General features: G+C 42.9%; 1 protein-coding gene across 2 annotated transcripts in view; it reads right to left on the bottom strand.

Moving 5' to 3' along the window:
• The window catches only part of LOC146035582 (heat shock factor protein 3-like), a 36,267-nt gene extending 15,431 nt beyond the window's left edge, over positions 1 to 20,836 (bottom strand). For both annotated transcript variants that reach the window (XR_014460677.1, XM_083159119.1), the window contains exons 1-7: positions 20,678 to 20,836; positions 14,794 to 14,918; positions 7,733 to 7,808; positions 3,414 to 3,475; positions 1,960 to 2,044; positions 1,649 to 1,815; positions 851 to 1,051 (exon numbers count right to left, since the gene is read on the bottom strand). Coding sequence is in view for 1 of the 2 variants with exons in the window: in XM_083159119.1 (XP_083015245.1) it covers positions 851 to 1,051; positions 1,649 to 1,815; positions 1,960 to 2,044; positions 3,414 to 3,475; positions 7,733 to 7,808; positions 14,794 to 14,918; positions 20,678 to 20,821 (860 nt within the window). In the remaining variant the exon portion in view is untranslated. The remainder of the gene's footprint in view (positions 1 to 850; positions 1,052 to 1,648; positions 1,816 to 1,959; positions 2,045 to 3,413; positions 3,476 to 7,732; positions 7,809 to 14,793; positions 14,919 to 20,677) is intronic.
• Positions 20,837 to 21,342: the final 506 nt, after the last annotated feature.

The following is a 21,342-nucleotide window of genomic DNA, read 5'->3' as shown; positions in this document are numbered from 1 at the left end:
CAAAGAGTCTGGTTTAAATTAATTGTAATTTTTTTTTTTTTTTTTATTATTCAAAAATGGTCTAAATTGAATTTTGAACAATGTTAATGTTCTTATTTTAAAGTGGCTCACCATTGGATCCGTTACTAAACACTGGAAAAAATACAATACTGCGCTGAGATCTCTGGTTCCTCTCATAGGATTTACCAAGCAAATAATGATTTTATTACACCTCTAGGGGTCACTCTTTGCTCATCAACCAGATAGAATACACATTTGAAAGAAAAAATACTTTTAATTCTAACTAATAAAAAATGAATAAATTACATATACAACAAATCATATAAAATCCACAAAGCACCCAAACAACAACTAATGCAGAAGGATATTAAAATTATACTGTGGATGGATTTTCCAGCCAGATGAATCCGTGCCATTGGTGTTAATATTTTTGTTCCTAATAGAGAGCGTATGTTAATATAAAGTCACTGTGCAGTAGATAACAGCAATTAGTAATGCAGCCCCACTAAGTCAGTATCACCTAGCAAAGATACTGTGCAGACAAGGCAGTTTTAACTACTGATTACAAACAATCATTAGACAAAATCGCTAGTGCATCTAGTCAAAGTTGTTTATTCCAAATAGGCCATTAGCCAATGTGTACATGAAAGTACAGGTGACAACTTTACATATGGTGCGATATTCAATCTGTCATGGTTTGTTTCATCTCTTTTTAAGCTGGGATGATCACACCAATCTTTTTAATACATTTACAAATCACCCTGTTCACTTTATCAATACCCTATGCAGCATATATTGAATAAATCAGATAATGCAGGTCTATTCATATTTGCTCTTTTGTGATACTTACCGATCCAGCAGATCATTGCTGTTCACTGCAGAATTTTCATTAAGGAGAGAGTTAATTACACTATCTGGATTTTCAACAGCGTTTACTGGGACCAGCTCCAGTGCAAGCTCCTCACCATCAGCAGAGTTGCTGGGAATCAGGGTTTGATCAGCCAATGACTGCAAAACTGAATCATCAATAACAACCTCTTGTACTGTATCACTGTGGAGGCAAAACAGTAATTGTGAGCTACGATGTTTGCAAGAGAGTCTCCTCTAGGGTAACCAACTCATCCCTTTAATCCGGGACACATATTAATTACACAGGTTCTGTGGCAGTTTAAAACCAGGTGAAATGGAGTCTTGGGTGTGGCAGTTTAAAACCAGGTGAAAGCCAGCCACAGAACCTGTGTAATTAATATGTGTCCCGAGTTAAAGGGATGAGTTGGTCACCCTAGTCTCCTCAGAGTGGTGCAGATATACGGCCTTATTCTGTCTGGTTCACAGCAAATTCTTTCTAATGGACAAAACCATGTGCACTGCATGTTATGCTGCAGATGTAACATGTTCAGAGAGAGTTACAGAGACATTTGGGTGGGGTTTGTACTTCAAACTGATATCTATATTTCAGTGCATAAATAAAGGAGCCAGTATTTACCCTGCACAAAAACAAAATAACTCACCAAATGTAACACTCTCTGCACATGTTACATGCAGTGCACATGGTTTTGTCCATTTTAGAGAGAATTTTCTATTGTGAGTGAACCAAAATCAGGCCCATAGTGTCGGACAGCATAAAGAGATGAAAAACTGCCCTTACATAGGAGTTTCTGGGTCTTCTGATATTGCTGGGTGGCCTGAGAAGTTTTGAATAGGTTCTACAGCATCAGTGGTAGGTTCTGATGTGCCCTCTTCAGGACTAAATAGTTTATAGATCTCAAGAGCATTATCCACAGAAGTCTCAGAGTTTTGTGATGGGAAGGTCACCTAAAAATAAAAAATAAAAATTAAAAAATTCTATACAGAGAATTGAAAACATCAGCTAAACTATATAAATGCAATATAGTCCCTCAACAACTTAAAAATTAATAGTGTACAATATTTTTCAAAAGTGATGTGTGGATGCCTCACCTCTTCCTCCCCATCTTCTGGAAACTGCAAGCTATGTCTGCTGTATTTTGGAGGAGGAGATGTCGTCGCTTCCAGAGTTAACTGTCTACAAACACAACAAATGCATAAAACACATGGTAAAATATACATAGATAATATGATATATTCCTCTTTAAAGCATAGTCCTAACTAGCTCACTCTCAATACATCAATATTTGATATGCCTTTTATAAAACAGTAAACAAATCTTCTAGAGAAAATTTTACACACAGCACCCTCTCCAGTTTGGATCATGTACTTTTATGTAAGGAAATAAACTCCTACTATTGAAGCAGCATTTTAAAAATTTGCCTGCGATTCCCCCCCCCCCCCCCTTATCCTTCCGGGCAGCAGGGCCACATAAGATACACCGTATGCAGTAACTTTGCATATGATGTATGGTATGCAATTCCAGCCAATCCTGCCATAAGGCTTGGTCTAACCTGCAGCCTGTGCGACCCGAAGTCTCTGATACAATGCACACGGGACCACGCATCGGACCGGACGTCAACAATATGCGATTAAGACACTTTTTAATGCGATTTATCACCGCAATCGCATGAAAAGTGACTGCATGTAAATTGCCCTTGTGTATGGACTTTAGTTGCCCTACATTCAGAAACTGCTTTGAGTTGCTGGACATTGAAAGAAATCATAGACTCTGCATTTAACATAGGGTAACAGTAAATAAGTACTACTGCCCAATTGAAATGGGAACAAACATTCTGGTCTGCCATGTTCTCTGATATACAACAGGAGATGGACACAACTAAGAAGTTTTTCAGGTCTTAACAATGGCTCTCTCTAGTAGCTCTGATAACTGGCTTGAGTCATCAGAAAGAAAAAAGATGATGCATCCTTTTCAGCGTTTCAGATTTGTCCTCATGCATCTAGCCTCAATACACCATGCAGCAGGAGATACATGGTAACATAGTAATTAAGCTAGAGTAAGTCATATCTATAGGATTCCCTTTGTGGCCAAAAATGTATCCGGTTTTTATTTAAATTCATTAACAGTAGTTGCTGTAACCACCCCCACCGGCAGTGAGTTCAAGAATTTTACTGCTCTAATGGTGAAGAATCATCTTCTTAATTCAGTACGGAATTTCTTTTCCTCGAGCCTCAGAACATGCTCACGTGAGCTGGAGCTCTATACTCAGGTGCTGAGGGACAATCTGAGGCTGCAGCTCAGGCTGGAGGAGACCAAGCTCCAAACACCAAGTTTGAGTGGCTTTCAGCTCAAAATCGCCCACTATGTTTGGGCCTTAATGCACTTCACTATAGGTATGCAATATATTGGTTTTCTGATAAAGAGGGTGAATACGCATAAAGCAGATTGTGAATAGTTCATGGGATTTGCAAGGTTTTAGGCACCTGTATAATTCTATAATAGAAAACACGCACAAGTAAAACAAAAACAAATAGCATAGTAATACCTTTTCCTCTTTGCTCCCAAGACAATATTCTCTCTCATTAAGCTCAAGATGAACTGTAGCACCTAAGAACATAATAGATAAGAACACATTTAAGTATGTGTAGTTTGAGTGTGTTTGCGATAATTAATTACATACTGGTTACCACTAATACATGTGCACTACTCGTGGCTAACGGGATTTGGTGCGAACCAATGGGTTGGGATCATTTGTTTTTACAGCATAATGGTCTACAGTCATTAGGTCGACACGGGAACAGGTCGACATGGGTCTAGGTCGACATGGGAAAAGGTCGAAAGGTCACTAGTTTGACAATGTCTGGGTCGACAGTCAAAATGTCGACATGGAGTTTTTCACAGGTTTTTTTTTACCTGGATGTCAACACAGTTTAAAGTGCACCACATTCCCTAGTATCGCTCACTGCGCTCGCGATGCGTCGGGCACAGTGCCTCGCTTCACTCGGCACAATATTTTATTCCCACCACGCCCTAGTGGGTGGTAGGGCATGAAATACCGCCTGTCTCCTATTGCATGTGGGACATTGAAGTGAGGCTGAAGTGATCAGTGGAGCCTGGCACTTTAAATTTCTTAAGAATTGTAGTTGGATCCACTCCCTCTATAACCCACAGGACTCTGTTAAGATAAACCAAGCCCAAGCAGAGATGGGGAACGTAGACAGAGGAAGAGAGACAAGGAGAAACCAACTGTAAAAATTGGTCCAAGGACTGAAACAAAGAACAAACAACTAAAATATGTCAGACAACCAACAAAGGAAAGGAATGTACAACAATGGGTGGGCATCTCTATGGAAAGAGAAAGTGATTTATCGGTAAGTACCAAAATCCTGTTTTCGCCGCCATCCACTAGGGCATACTAAAGGTACATTGGGGACATGCCAAAGCTTCCTTGATGGGTGAGAATGGTGAGACACCTGTAAAACCCTGCTACCAAACCCAGCACTACAAGGACACTTGGTGGCTCTGAACTATTGTGCCCTGATACCATCGCAGCATTGAAGTTGGACTTTGGAACAAGTCAATGTGGCTACAAGCTGCATAATGAGCCTAAGAGAAGAACACAGCAGAGTTCAATTGAAGATGAGATTCTGCTCATAGCAACCAACTTACTGATTTAGCATCTTCTAGAAGATAATCTGATTGGTTGCTACCAACAACATCCCATCTTCAATAGAACTCACATGTTATTAAACTTACACCAACATGTTACTGCAAGAAAGTGTTTGGTGGCGACCATTGCACCTCGTAATACAAGTATGTGTGTGTGGGGGGGGGGGGGGGGGGATGTAGCAGTGCAGCGGCGCCTGCTGCATCTGTCCGCAATCTATGTGGTTTGGGTAGCTGGCGGGGGTGTTGACTGGTGTGGGTGCATACAATAATACAGGGTGGAGGTTGGGGTGTTGCTGTGTCTCAGCCAATCACAATGAGAATGTGGCAGGAGGGAGCCAGAGCTCTATACTCAGGTGCTAAGGGACAATCTAAGGCTGAGGCTCAGGCTGGAGGAGACCACTCTAGGAGAGCCCAACCCACGCTCCAGCACTGTCCTCTCCCTACCCCCAGTACTGTCTGCCCCCAATACCCTCCTTGCCCCCAGTACTGCACCAATGGTTGTCTCCAACTCCTTATCAGAACCATCTCAAAGATAAAACAGGGGTAAAACAAATGATTGATGATCTAGGTAGATTAGAGGAATGGTCAAGAGCATGGCAACTACAGCTTAATGCCAAAAAATGCAAAATCATGCATTTGGGTCTCAAAAATCCAAAGACTAAATATAGTATAAATGGCACTATAATGGAAACTACTGAAGAAGAGAGGGATCAAGGTGCCACTATTTCAGGGGACTTAAGGGCAGGTAGGCAACGTAACAAAGCAATGAAGAAGGCAAGTCAGATGCTTGGTTGCATATGGAGAGGTATCAGCAGTAGAAAGAAAGAAGTAATAATGCCACTGTATAGGTCATTGGTACGACCTCATCTAGAATACGGTGTTCAGTTCTGGAGGCCATATCTCCAGAAGGATATTAATATATTGGAGACTGTACAAAGAAGGGCAACTAAAATGTTGCATTGCCACGTCACAAAATCTACCAGGAAAGACTAAAATATCTTAATATGTATAGTTTAGAGCAGAGAAGGGGGGACAAATATATAAAACGGTATTAACAAGGTACAGGCGGGAGACATTCTTCACAGGAAAAGGAGCAATAGAACATGTGGATATGCACTGAAACTAGAGGGAGGAAGATTCAGGGGAAATTTGAGGAAAAATTACTTCACAGAAAGAGTAGTGGATAAGTGGAATAGCCCCCATCAGAGGTGGTAAAGACAAATACAGTAGAACAATTTAAACATGCTTGGGATAGGCATATTGACATCCTTACAAAAAAATAAGGGTCATTTATGGTTTGAGGTAACATGTTTAAAAAAGGGGCAGACTAGATGTGCCAAGTGGTTCTTATCTGCCATCAAATTCTATGTTTCTGTGTTTCTAAGATGTGGTTCCCTGGACAGGAAGAGTCGTCCATTTGTAAAAGGTAGGATACAGAAAAATCCATGTGAGTCATCTTACTTGACCCTGTCAGCAGATGGAAAAAGATGAAGAGCAAGAAAATGCTTGGACATCTGGAACTTTTTGTCTGGGCATTTCAAAGCGGTCAACAGCTGCTCTTTTAATGGAGGAACAATAGGAAAACTACAAGTTTATTTTTGCCAAATAGAAATATACCCTAAGACTCTACTGCAGGGCTGGGCAACACCGGCCCTCCAGATGTTAGTGAACTACACATCCCAGGATGCTTTGCATTAGTTTTGCTGTGTGGCCATGCTGAAACTGATGCAAGGCATGCTGGGATGTGTAGTTCACTAACATCTGGAGGGCCGGTGTTGCCCAGCCCTGCTCTACTGGGTCTGAGATCTTAAGGACCTGACAGACTGCCACGATAAAAGGACTATTTTGAGTGTCAGCATCAGTCTCCGAAAGCAAAGATTCTTCCAAATCAGAGTGCTCTTGTACCTTCCCTTCAGCCTTATTCTAGTTCACTCTCTGACAAAATCCTTCTTACTGTAGATGGACAAAACCATGTGCACTGCAGGGGGGCAGATGTAAAATGTGCAGAGAGAATTAGATTTGGGTGAGTTATTTTGTTTCTGTGCAGGGTAAATACTGGCTGTTTTATTTCTACACTGCAATATAGATCTCACTTTGAAATAAAACCCCACCCAAATCTAATTCTCTCTGCACAAGTAACATCTGCCCCACCTGCAGTGCACATGGTTTTGTCCATCTAATAAGGATTTTGTCAGAAACAGTGAACTAGAATAAGGCCGCTGGTGAGGAACAATCTGCATCAAAGTCATCCTCAGACTCCCACAGGGAGAGATAGGCTTCTTTTGAGACAGGTGTCTAGCAGAGCTAGAGAACATCATCATTCTGTTTCCCAAGCTGGACCAAGCCCAAAGGAGTGTGTTAAACTAGCCCAAGCTTTTTCTGACAGAAGCAAAAAGAACTGGAAACTCCATGAAGGAGCCCGTACTGGATGCTGCCAATTTGTGAGATAGTTTAGACATCACAACTGCTAAGGCAGAGTATCAGCAGGGGCTGAACTATCTGACTCACAAGCCTGACAGAGCTTCAAGTGATACGCAGCCAGCACAATGAACTGCACACCGTTGTGAGAAATCAAAGATGAATGAAAATGCACTCAGTCTCGGTCAGCCATTGGGACAGGGAGCACAAGGAAAACGTTACATATAATCTGACAGACTGTACAGCACAACAAAGTAGCAGATAGGGAGGGAGGAGATGATTAGGGAGGGAGGAGATGATTATGGAGAGAGTCACAGATTTTATCAGAGGCAATAAACTTCAATCCTGTGCCCAAAACACCATGCAATGCAACTCACAGGCCTTGAAGCTGTCGTTTACTGCTGTGCTGCATGTCCTAATGTAGCGGCAAGTTTCCACTTGTGGGGACTTTCCAACTTGAAGAGAAAGTCCATCCTTTCCAGAATTCCAGGATGGCTGGGTTAATGGGATGCCTTTTGAATGGAAAGGATGAAGAACCCCCCCCCCCCCCCCCCCTACATTGCAGGCAAACTGACAAGCACCCGCCTTTCTCGGGCACTAAACTAAATGTAGTTCGTTCATCCCCATCTATATCCCACTGCACTCCAATTCTAAAAGATTGAAAGTTCCTAAATCTTCTCATCACCTGTCTTCCCAAGTGTAACTACAGTGTCCCTTAGTGGAGGAAGGAGAAATAAAATAGTAATAATGTCAATTTTATGTACATGGAACCTCTACCTTTGTAAGCAGCTTTTGTTGCTGACTGTGCCTTCGTCTGAGCATAGATACCTCTTTCCACAGAGCTTGGTTTTCTCTACAAAAGTAAAAGATTTTGAAAATTACAATAAAATATTTTATAATATGAATATGTACTTAAGAAAAAAAATAATTAGCATTTTCACTTCAGCTTTTAGGTAAAGATATATATTTACTACATTTTCTAATTTAGGTTTCAAAAACTAATGCTTAACTTTTTGCACATTGGAAAACAAGTGAGAGTTTTAATATAATAGTTTTCAATTTAACCTTTAATGCCTGATGTAATATTTGGTTCTTCTAATAGTCTCAAGCCCCACACACACTATGCCATAAAGGCAAATTATATGAATGATAAGGATAAATAAAGTAAACAATATTAGCGCGTACATCGTTCATGGTGTATGTTGTGAGGTCTAGGCGCATATCATTCAGGGCCTTCTTTTGGTTCACTCTTAGAGGCAAATTCCTTCTCAGATGGACAAAACCATGTGCACTGCAGGTGGGGCAAATGTGACTTGTGCAGAGAGAATTAGATTTGGGTGGGGTTTTCTTCAAAGTGAAATCTATATTGCAGTGTAGAAATGAAGCAGCCAGTATTTACCCTGCACAGAAACAATATCACTCACCCAAATCTAATTCTCTATGCACAAGTTACATCTGCCCCACCTGCAGTGCACATGGTTTTGTCCATTTGAGAAGGAATTTGCCTCTGAGAGTGAACCAAAAGAAGGCCCTCAGTGTGTACGAACCATAAAGATAGATTTTTCATAAAACAAGGTCAGTGTAAAGTAAACAATGTATCTTTAGCATGTGAAATCAATCAGTGTGTATGCACTATAGCATTCAATTGGGATATGATGGCTAGATCAACACTATGAAGGTCGACATGGCAAAGGTCGAGAGGGTTGGAAGGTCGACACAAGCATTAGTTCCACAATGGGAAGGACAATAGTCAAAAGGTCGTCATGAGTTTTAAACTTTTTCCCCCCTGAACAGGCAGTTTTTCATACTCTACCATCCACTTGGGCGTGGAGATAGGATCTAATCGTGTGGTGAACACAGCGAGGTACTGAGCCATGCGAGGGGACATGGTACACAGATAGGATATAATCGTGTGGGGAACACAGCGAGGTACTGAGCCATGCGAGGGGACATGGTACACAGATAGGATATAATCGTGTGGTGAACACAGCGAGGTACTGAGCCATGCGATGGGACATGGTACACAGATAGGATATAATCGTGTGGTGAACACAGCGAGGTACTGAGCCATGCGAGGGGACATGGTACACAGATAGGATATAAGTGTGTGGTGAACACAGCGAGGTACTGAGCCATGCGAGGGGACATGGTACACAGATAGGATATAATCGTGTGGTGAACACAGCGAGGTACTGAGCCATGCGAGGGGACATGGTACACAGATAGGATATAATCGTGTGGGGAACACAGCGAGGTACTGAGCCATGCGAGGGGACATGGTACACAGATAGGATATAATCGTGTGGTGAACACAGCGAGGTACTGAGCCATGCGAGGGGACATGGTACACAGATAGGATATAATTGTGTGGTGAACACAGCGAGGTACTGAGCCATGCGAGGGGACATGGTACACAGATAGGATATAATCGTGTGGGGAACACAGCGAGGTACTGAGCCATGCGAGGGGACATGGTACACAGATAGGATATAATCGTGTGGTGAACACAGCGAGGTACTGAGCCATGCGAGGGGACATGGTACACAGATAGGATATAATCGTGTGGTGAACACAGCGAGGTACTGAGCCATGCGAGGGGACATGGTACACAGATAGGATATAATCGTGTGGTGAACACAGCGAGGTACTGAGCCATGCGAGGGGACATGGTACACAGATAGGATATAATCGTGTGGTGAACACAGCGAGGTACTGAGCCATGCGAGGGGACATGGTACACAGATAGGATATAATCGTGTGGTGAACACAGCGAGGTACTGAGCCATGCGAGGGGACATGGTACACAGATAGGATATAATCGTGTGGTGAACACAGCGAGGTACTGAGCCATGCGAGGGGACATGGTACACAGATAGGATATAATCGTGTGGTGAACACAGCGAGGTACTGAGCCATGCGAGGGGACATGGTACACAGATAGGATATAATTGTGTGGTGAACACAGCGAGGTACTGAGCCATGCGAGGGGACATGGTACACAGATAGGATATAATCGTGTGGTGAACACAGCGAGGTACTGAGCCATGCGAGGGGACATGGTACACAGATAGGATATAATCGTGTGGGGAACACAGCGAGGTACTGAGCCATGCGAGGGGACATGGTACACAGATAGGATATAATCGTGTGGTGAACACAGCGAGGTACTGAGCCATGCGAGGGGACATGGTACACAGATAGGATATAATCGTGTGGGGAACACAGCGAGGTACTGAGCCATGCGAGGGGACATGGTACACAGATAGGATATAATCGTGTGGTGAACACAGCGAGGTACTGAGCCATGCGAGGGGACATGGTACACAGATAGGATATAATCGTGTGGTGAACACAGCGAGGTACTGAGCCATGCGAGGGGACATGGTACACAGATAGGATATAATCGTGTGGTGAACACAGCGAGGTACTGAGCCATGCGAGGGGACATGGTACACAGATAGGATATAATCGTGTGGTGAACACAGCGAGGTACTGAGCCATGCGAGGGGACATGGTACACAGATAGGATATAATCGTGTGGTGAACACAGCGAGGTACTGAGCCATGCGAGGGGACATGGTACACAGATAGGATATAATTGTGTGGTGAACACAGCGAGGTACTGAGCCATGCGAGGGGACATGGTACACAGATAGGATATAATCGTGTGGTGAACACAGCGAGGTACTGAGCCATGCGAGGGGACATGGTACACAGATAGGATATAATCGTGTGGGGAACACAGCGAGGTACTGAGCCATGCGAGGGGACATGGTACACAGATAGGATATAATCGTGTGGTGAACACAGCGAGGTACTGAGCCATGCGAGGGGACATGGTACACAGATAGGATATAATCGTGTGGTGAACACAGCGAGGTACTGAGCCATGCGAGGGGACATGGTACACAGATAGGATATCCATGTCAACTTACTTCCAAATTCAGACAAAAAAACTCTGAAACGCATTGTTGACCTAATGCTTGTGTTGACCTTTCAACCCTGTCGACCTGTTTCATGTGTTGCCCTAAGCTCTGTCGACCCTATGGCCAATGCCCCATTCATTCTATAGCTCCAGGAAGTGAAAGGGAAAAGGTTATCAATGTAGTATTCTGCGTTTATCTCATAGTGTGTATGGGGCATAAGGTTATTCTTTTTTTTTTAAAGACTTAGGGGCATATGCGTCAAGCCCATTTATCATAACATTTAAAAGAAACAGCAGATACATGCAGTATCAGAGCTAAGGTGCTAACAGCTAAATGCAGGAGATGCAATCCCTGTTAATATCAATACGTACTACCAGCTGGACGCTTATGTACCAAAGTACAAATAGCTAAACTTTTTAAAGATTGGCCCGATAGTTTACACCATCCAGGTGTACACTACTGTATGACTATATATTTCAAAAATATAGAAGTAAATCCGCAGTGCTATGTTCAATATTCAAAAAGAGAAACCAGAAGAAATAATAGTGCTCTCATTAATCCTTTAAAAAGATGCACAGTCTCTTTATTAAAAAAAATAAAAATATATGGAAAGAGATTTCCCATAAAACAAATAAAAAAAAAGGTACTTGTTTCCTAACACGGCCACACCGATTTACATCGGGGTGGTCGTGTCGGAAAAATCGGGTCGATCGCATCGCATGCGATTTGGTCGCATGCGATGCGATCGACGCGACCGACCGATTTTGGACCCAATTTTTTTTTTGGAATGAAATGTAAATCGGGTCCCTGGGACCCGATTTGACATTGAATTCAATGTAAAATATTCCCAACCCCCCCAAATGTCCCGGCGTACACCCCACCCCACGATAGACGCCAACCCGAAGCGTGGCGAGCGCAGCGAGCCCGCGAGGGGCGGCGGTGCGCATCCTCCGACCTTTTCATTCCCCTACTATCCACGTCGGCGTGGAGTTGAGAATAGAATAGTGTGGCGAGCGCAGCGAGCCACCGAGCCCGAAGCGTGGCGAGCGCAGCGAGCCCCGCGAGGGGACGCGTATAACTTCACAGGTATACGCGTGCGCTCGCCACGCTTCGGGCTCGGTGGCTCGCTGCGCTCGCCACACTATTCTATTCTCACTCCACGCCCTAGTGGATAGTAGGGGAATGAAAAGGTCGGAGGACGCGCACCGCCGCCCCTCGCGGGCTCGCTGCTCTCGCGACGCTTCGGGTTGGCGTCTATCGTGGGGTGACGACGGGGACATCTATAATGTGAAATGGGTCATATTGGCCCATTTCACATTTTTCACATTTTTTCAAGATTTCAATGTTAAAAAATATTTTAACATTGAAGCCTATGGAAAAATCGGGGGCATCGCGTCGGGACCAATGTTAATGGTCCCGACCGACGCGATGCCCCCGATATTTTACCTTTCCCGACAAGATTTCAATGTTAAAATATTTTTTAACATTGAAGCCTATGGGGAAATCGGGGGCATCGCGTCGGGACCATTGTTAATGGTCCCGACCGACGCAATGCCCCCGATATTGTCTCCTAGCCGGCAAAATGGACCTGATTTCAAAGGAAATCGGGTCCATCGTATGGATCGTGTACCTTAACTTAAAGGTACAGGATCCATACGATTGTGGCCGTGCTAGGAAACAAGTACCAAAAAAAAATTATAATGATGCAAATGTAATTATGCAGAAAAATAATTATAGTGGCTCACCAGACCTTTGAAGACGTTCAACTCGGTGTGACAAACTTGAAATTAGTTTGGCAGGGCCACTGCTGCTATCACGGATACTTTTGGGTGGGGGACCGCACTGCCACTGCAGCTAACCCTCCTTTCCCGGAGCTGCTATGACTGGTACCCAGGGCCGGCGCCACCACTAGGCAGGTCTAGGCATTTGGCTAGTGCGCCAGCCACTGGAGGGCGGTAGTGAGCTGGAAATCTACCACCGCAGCAGCAGCAGCAGCAGCAGAGGAGCAGGCGAGCCGGAGGAAGGAGCAAGTGTTGTTCGGTGAGTGAGTACCGCCCCCCCCCCCCAGCTGCACGGTGGCAACATCCCCCCCCGGGTAGCCACATCACGCCCCCCCATGGTGGTGGCAGGGTAGCCACATTGCGTACAACCCCCCCGGCGGACACCCCATGGAGCAGTTGAAAGATATTGTGATGCTTGAAATGGTATAGGATTAAACCATTGTTTGGAGTGACAGCAGCTGCAGGATATAAAAGCGCTTAAGATTGTTTGGGGTTTTTTTTATATTCTTTTACTGTATGACTATGGAGGCATATTTGCCTTGAGAGTGATCTTTCAATCCTTTTCCTGCAGCCCCCGCCCAGCTCCAAAATATCGCACTAGCAATATCAGATTTCCCAAAAGCAGTGTTTTACAAATGTGGAGGACTCTTCCAATATGTTGTGGATATAACGCATGTAGACAGCAGAAATTGCTACCACTATCTTTGTGAGTTATTGTTGGTAGGTTGATTATTATTAGGCCCTACAGTCTCCTTAGCAGTAGTTATGTGAATTGCACTTCATATAGCTGACCTGCCTGGCGTTGCCCCGGAAAGAAAACGCTAAGGTTTTCATTTCCAAAATTGCTGTAAACTTTTATCTTATGCTGTACCAAAAGCCCAAGATTGTAATTTGTTAAAACCTCCACCATAATGTTACAATGTGTTTGCATTCATACTCAATGACAGCAATGAAATCAGGTGTGGTGTTGTTGTTTGAAAACACAACACTCCTGACTTAATAGCTTGTGTGTGTGTTGATGAATTTCACATCCACTCCTGAGCTTTAGCACCTATGACGCATTTATTTTTGTGTGTTCTGTGTGTTTAACTGTTTTTGTGTGTGTTGTACTGCATGTTTGTGTGTTATATAGGTGTATGTATGTGCCCAATGTGTAAGTGTATGAGATGCGCTACATACATACACTATATATATATATATATATATATATATATATATATATATATATATATACACATACACATATATATATATATATATATATATATATATATGTGTGTGTGCGCGTGTATAGTGTACTGTGTGTGGTATAAAGCCTCCACCATAATGTTAGAATGTGTTTGCATTCATACTTAATGACAGCAGGTCTGCTATTGTTCCTGTGTCATCTTTTTTCCAGATCAATCAAGGAAAATTGTTCCTTGGTGTTTTTTTAATTTCTAAGAGAAATTTCCCAAAAACGGCTTCAAGGTGCACACCACCGGGTCCAGAGGTACCTTTTTGCCAAATTGCAGGGCTCTGAAAAACACGGTGTCTCCACAATGCGACAGACAGACACACACACACACAAAGTGTTCAAAGTATTATATATATATATAATTCAGATAAGACAAATGTTGGTCTTTCTAGTGTTGGGTTGGGTGATAATAAAAATGCCATCACAAAAATAAGATTGTATTGCGATAATGATATATAGTACTAAAAACCTGAAAAGATAGAAATGACTCAAATCATACACAGGGCTGTCTACACAAAGTCTAGTATACAGAGGTGTCCAGTTACATAATTTTGGCCTCTGATGTGTGGTATAGCGTATAGCAGAGGGAGCATGTTCTTTCCATATAGATAAGTGTGTGATTAAGGTAGCAGGGAACAAGAGGGCACAGAGGTAGCGGGGAACAATCCTCCTGCTACACACAACTAAATTAGGGGAGGTGGCGGAGTCTTTAACAGGGTAACGGGAAGTTAAGCTCTCACTAATTATAGTTCTATTATGTTGTAGCCGGCGGTGTGCATGCTCCTGCTACCACAGGATTCAATAAGGAGAGGGAGGCCGTGACACGCTGCTGCTCGCAGCAAGGATGCAGCTAGTCACATCTGTAGTCTACAAGTCAACTAGCTCAGCATGTACCTTCTCATGTTTTCCAACTTTATGTCCATATTGCTTTGCACCGATTTAAGGTTTTGCAGCTCAGAAACAACCTTGTGCAAATCTTCCTGTGAGAAGTGATGGTCTTCCGTTTTCACTGAAGATATCTGAGATTTAAGAATATTTCTGAAGTTAATCAATTATCCAAAATCCACATGAAGTGATGATCGTGTTACACATTTAAGAAGAAACCAAACAATACATGATAGCTAATAACAAATGCCTGTACAGTCTGATAATACAGGTTGCGTCTCCCATATCCAAAACGCTTGGGACCAGAAGTATTCTGGGTAAAGGATATTTCCATATTTGGGAATATTTGCATTCTCTAATAAGATTTCTTAGGTATGGGACCAAAGTCTAAGCACAGAATGCATTTTTTATTCATTACAGTCTGAAGGCCATTTAATACAATACTTTTAGTAATTATGTGCATGAAACAGTGTTTGTGTGCATACCACAAAATTAATTTATGTTCCATATACACATTAGCCATATAGCCTGAACGTAATTTTGTACAATATTATAAGGTTATGTAAAGAATATTTTAATTACATAATATTTGATTACAGTTCATGTGTAACATTACAACTACACATAATTGCTATTGATGCACTGATCCCAGCGTGTAGGAAGGGAGTAGAAGGCTTCAGTGTAGAAACTCCTGGGTTGCTGACTGAACCAGTTTTCCATGGTGTCCTGCACCTCCTCGTCACAGGTGAACGGTTTATCGTTCAGTGATTTTTTTTTTTTAAAGGCCGAAGATATGGGAGTCCTAGAGGGAAATATTGGGGCTTATGGAAGATGTTTTTAGGACCTCCCATCAAATTTTTGCAAGCAGGTTGTGGGTCGGACTGGGGCAAGTCCATGATGCTTTCTCGTCCCGCGTCATAACGATGACACCACCGGAATATGGTGCACTGTGCGAGACACTGCTCGCTGTACACCGCCTTCACCCTGTGATAAATTTCTGAAGCACACTCGCCTTATGCACAAAGATTTTTTCAAAAACCCTGCAAAAAGGGCTGTAAACATTTTTAAACCACAAAAGTCTTTTAAATACATGTTTTAGAACAAGGTAAGGGAAGTATGGGGGTAAGGGAGTTTAGAGAGGTTTTAGGTCCGCACTGGTCAGTGGTAATCAGCCACTGAAGGTTTGTACAGGTGTGATATAAAGTCTGTGAGAAACTGGCGACACGTCCTATAGTGGACAAATGGGTCCAGAACACCAATAATTTAATTGTATGGTGTTCTTTGTGTTGGACCGCCAGTGGTGCTCCCCTGAGTATATAATGTATTAGCTGAACATTAATTCCAAGAGAGGAGGAGAAGAAAGAAGTACTCTGGGTGGGGGCACCCTTGTATCACAGACAGTAGAAATTGCTGGTATTGCTTGGGTTTTTTATTTTGGGGATTATTAAAAAAACGGGGTATGGGTAGTATGATTCCTTGTCACATAGAAAAGCGCTCTGCAAAAATATTAGTGGATAGTATGGCTGGTAATAGCCTGGCAGCTAATTACACACTTATTGGTGTAATTTTGTGATCCTCATATATCCCCAGTTGGTCATGCCAATAGACAGGTAAGTTGTGCTGGGGGATTGTAATCATTGGTCACACTGAGAGCACAGAGTGGTGGGGCAGCCCATAGCACGTTTGTAATGCAGTGTAACTCTCCCTATCTTGCTGCTGTTTTGACCTGCAGCAGATTGGAGTGTAAATCTGCTAGTGTGTATGGCTAGTGGAGTGAGCGCAGATTGCACTGCGTATAAGCGGGCTAGTACAGGTACAGTTTACAACATAAATATAAGTATCTACATATGTGAGGGGGTCCGCTGGACAAGTCCAGCGGTTACCTTATCCTGCTGTGGTGATAAGTGCACGGAGTCTCTGGCCGCAACGCTGCTCGCTTCCGTCCCACTGTCTCTCAGCTGCGCGCCGGTCACGTGTGTACACCACGTGGTCGGCGATCCCGACGTACGTTTGGCTGGTGGTGCTTGGTCACACCCCCCGTGACCAAGCGCCACCAGCGAAACGTACGTCGGGATCGCCGACCACGTGGTGTACACACGTGACCGGCGCGCAGCTGAGAGACAGTGGGACGGAAGCGAGCAGCGTTGCGGCCAGAGACTCCGTGCACTTATCACCTTAGCAGGATAAGGACCCCCTCACATATGTAGATACTTATATTTATGGTGTAAACTGTACCTGTACTAGCCCGCTTATACGCAGTGCAATCTGCGCTCACTCCACTAGCCATACACACTAGCAGATTTACACTCCAATCTGCTGCAGGTCAAAACAGCAGCAAGATAGGGAAAGTTACACTGCATTACAAACGTGCTATGGGCTGCCCCACCACTCTGTGCTCTCAGTGTGACCAATGATTACAATCCCCCAGCACAACTTACCTGTCTATTGGCATGACCAAGGAGGGATAGAGGGAGTTTGGTGGGTCGCACAAGACACAATAATGAACAGAAAGGACCCCCTTCATTACAATGTTCAAGACCACTTGGTATTACATGTGGGGGTGTGCTACCTTGGACATAGGTTGAAACGATATAGAAAACAAGAAAAGGATGTCCTGTGTCGGTGCACCAGAATAGGGATAGAAATAAAATCTAACTTTTATTAGTACATTTAAGAACTGCGAAATAAAAAACATACAATAACAGACAAGGGTGGGATATAACACTCTTAAAACTAAGGTGGCAGGCTGATGATTGCAGTGGAATATGTTATATGTATTGTTTTCACTTGGAACCATGTGCTGGTGGTCCGTACAGGGGATAACCTGTGCGGGCCAAATGCTGGTTTTGTTAGCACGGACGGGTTAATTAACCTCTTTATTAGGTGCTCTATACCAGTTTTATCGCCAATGGAAATTATTTATAAAAGGCGAAATAATGGGACGTGGTGCCACAGCTGGTAGAGGTAGGTATTCACTATGGGTGTATAGGCCAAGGTTAGGCCAGTGAGATACCTCCTGTGACCACCGTCCTTAAATGCTGGATGCCCCCTGTGAGCACACTCTGTCAGATCGCACCTATTGCTCCCATTGGCTGCAGCGTTTGCCTATTACGGGAGTCTATGTGCTGTTCTGGAGTGCCCCAGGATAATTCCACTGTGCCAGTCCTATGGAGTCGCCTCCAGGGGGACCTAGCTGGTAACAGTGAAAGCCCTTACAAGGGCTAGGGCGATAGCGTACAGGTTCAACAAAATTTTAACATTAATATGAAAATAAACAAACAGCTACAATCATCTGCCCGCGCACCGCTAGCCAACGCTAGCAAACGCTGCAGCCAATGGGAGCAATAGGTGCGATCTGACAGAGTGTGCTCACAGGGGGCGTCCAGCATTTAAGGACGGTGGTCACAGGAGGTATCTCACTGGCCTAACCTTGGCCTATACACCCATAGTGAATACCTACCTCTACCAGCTGTGGCACCACGTCCCATTATTTTGCCTTATAAATAATTTCCATTGGCGATAAAACTGGTATAGAGCACCTAATAAAGAGGTTAATTAACCCGTCCGTGCTAACAAAACCAGCATTTGGCCCGCACAGGTTATCCCCTGTACGGACCACCAGCACATGGTTCCAAGTGAAAACAATACATATAACATATTCCACTGCAATCATCAGCCTGCCACCTTAGTTTTAAGAGTTTTATATCCCACCCTTGTCTGTTATTGTATGTTTTTTATTTCGCAGTTCTTAAATGTACTAATAAAAGTTAGATTTTATTTCTATCCCTATTCTGGTGCACCGACACAGGACATCCTTTTCTTGTTTTCTATATTGGCATGACCAACTGGGGATATATGAGGATCACAAAATTACACCAATAAGTGTGTAATTAGCTGCCAGGCTATTACCAGCCATACTATCCACTAATATTTTTGCAGAGCGCTTTTCTATGTGACAAGGAATCATACTACCCATACCCCGTTTTTTTAATAATCCCCAAAATAAAAAACCCATGTTTTAAAAAATAAGCAATACCAGCAATTTCTACTGTCTGTGATACAAGGGTGCCCCCACCCAGAGTACTTCTTTCTTCTCCTCCTCTCTTGGAATTAATGTTCAGCAAATACATGTTTTATAAAGAACGGCATGCACAATTCTTTAATCACTTTTAATTATTAAACACATTATCAAGTGCTCTATTTTCTCTCCCTATCGATCACCATATTATATTGAGCAGCTAACCAAGCGCAGCACGCACCCTTTTTTTCTATCTGTCCATATCACAAAGATTTTTGTGCTGATCTGAAGGAATCCATCATGTATCCGACCACACAAAACAGCTTTCCAGGAATGAGGAAACTGAGGCTAAGCCGTTCACTACACATGCACAACTGGGAAAAACGCCAGGCCATCTATCAGCAGACACATTAACCACCTGTGCTTAGATACAGTGCTGCTACAGCAGGGCTGGGCAACACCGGCCCTCCAGATGTTAATGAACTACACATCCCAGGATGCTTTGCATTAGTTTTGCTATGTGGCCATGCTGAAACTGATGCAAGGCATGCTGGGATGTGTAGTTCATTAACATCTGGAGGGCCGGTGTTGCCCAGCCCTGCGCTACAGCAAACATCTCCTTTTCATTTGGGCACATCTTATATAATAATTGTGTGCATTAAACAAAGGTAATTTACTTTGAAACATCAGAAAGCAAAAGTGTCACTATCTCTCAGTTAAAAAAAATAAAAAAATAATAATACACTTTTTTCGTAATACTCGCATAGTTTTGCACTTTTTTTTTTCATTAAACTGTATTTGCTTAATAATTAGTTTTACCTTTCCTGCTGTATCTACCCCATTGCATGCTTTTATGTCATCTGCAAGAAGGCACACGTTCCCTTTAATACGATTTGCAATGTCACCAAAAGAGACATTAAAAAGCAATGGCCCTAGCACAAATCCCTGAGTACTCCCCTCGTAACCTTCCCCTTTTGTGAATAAACTTTGTTTACTACAATTCTGTTCCCTACACTGCAGCAAACATCTTATACATTCAACAGTCATAGATTCCAATCCCAAGCTTTCCAGTTAGTTTAGCAGTCTGCGATACAGGACCAGGTCAATAGCCTTGCTAAAGACTAAATAATCTATGGCCCTCCTCGATCTATTACGCTAGTCACCCAGTCAAAAAGTCAATATGATTCATTTGGCATGATCTTACCACCAGTAAATAGATGCTGTTTGGGATCCTGTAAATTGCTAGGTTTTAGGTATTCCACAGCTCTTTTGTTCAATAGTGCTTACAATACTTTCCCTACTACTGATGTTTGGCTGGCTGGTCATTAGTTACTGGTTTCTTCCTTGCATTTACTTTTTTTGCAGTCTTTTCCATTCCTCTGGAATTACTTCTGTAGACAGTAACTGGTGTAATACTTGTTTTAATGGAATTACCAGGATCCTTTTAAGCTTTTTGAGTATCCATTCTGCCCCCATTGGTTTTTCCACTTTCTGCAGCTGCCTCTTCCCGGCCGCAACTCGCAGCTACTCCCCCTTCTCGCTTGCCGGCAGGCGGGACATTGAATCCCGCCTGCATGTTCTCGGTCGAGCTGACCGAGAATGGGACTGGGTCACGGCGGTCGAGCAAGCTCGACTGCTGTGACCCTCACATTGAATACCCCTCCTGTCTCCTGCACTCCTTCCATGTTCCTCCAATCCGCCAATTAATCTTTTACACATTTTCCAATCTTTGCATCCTATTTAACTATATGAAACACCACCCCAAAATATTATTTTGTGTGTTGGGGGGGGGGGGGGGTCTCTTAATCACAAAACAAGATATTAGAAGGCACGTCACCTTCTAAAGTATTCTTTTCATTTGATATGCAACCATACCTTGCGCTTGATATTTTCCAGAAGTTCTGCCTTCCCTCTTTTAAAAAATGGATGCTGAAATTCAATTGTGGAGCCACGCTCAGATTGTGTAAGTCCATTCTCCAGACTCAACATTTTCCTGAAGCCATCTGTGTAGAAGCACATGACAGCAAATTAGCAATGTGCTAAAGAATGAATTACATAAAATAAATATAATGTGATTTTATTAGGCTGGAATTGCAGCAATTGTATCAAACATAAAAATGACAGTGTCTTAAGCAATATTTAGCTTTGCTTTTCTCATGAATAAGCAGCGACCACAAACTGACCAAACAACATTTATTTTTCTGTCTCCAACATCTCATTTGCAAACCGAATGGCAATTTATGAGTTTAAGCAAAATAAAAGAGACAATAAAATAAAAGAGAAAATATTAAGAAGAGGAGCCTTAATATTTGGAGAAAAGCCCCAAGTAAAATAAAACATCCTCACTAACAGATACTGAAAAAGTCAGTAAACTGCATAAGAACATGCAGTTTAGAAATGTATAGTTCATATGTTACACGGTTAGCTGAACAATTTATTGTACTTGTATTGGGATAATTCAGTTTGCTAGTTTTTAAACGTATAGTTCAATTTCAGGATGCAATAGTGAGAACAAGCGTATAAGACGTCATTCCTGTCTT

Source organism: Crinia signifera, chromosome 9 (genome assembly GCF_055691185.1).
Source record: "Crinia signifera chromosome 9, ASM5569118v1, whole genome shotgun sequence".
NCBI lineage: Eukaryota > Metazoa > Chordata > Amphibia > Anura > Myobatrachidae > Crinia > Crinia signifera.
The sequence above is the reverse complement of the archived record's forward strand: the minus strand, read 5'-3'. Positions and strand labels throughout refer to the sequence as shown.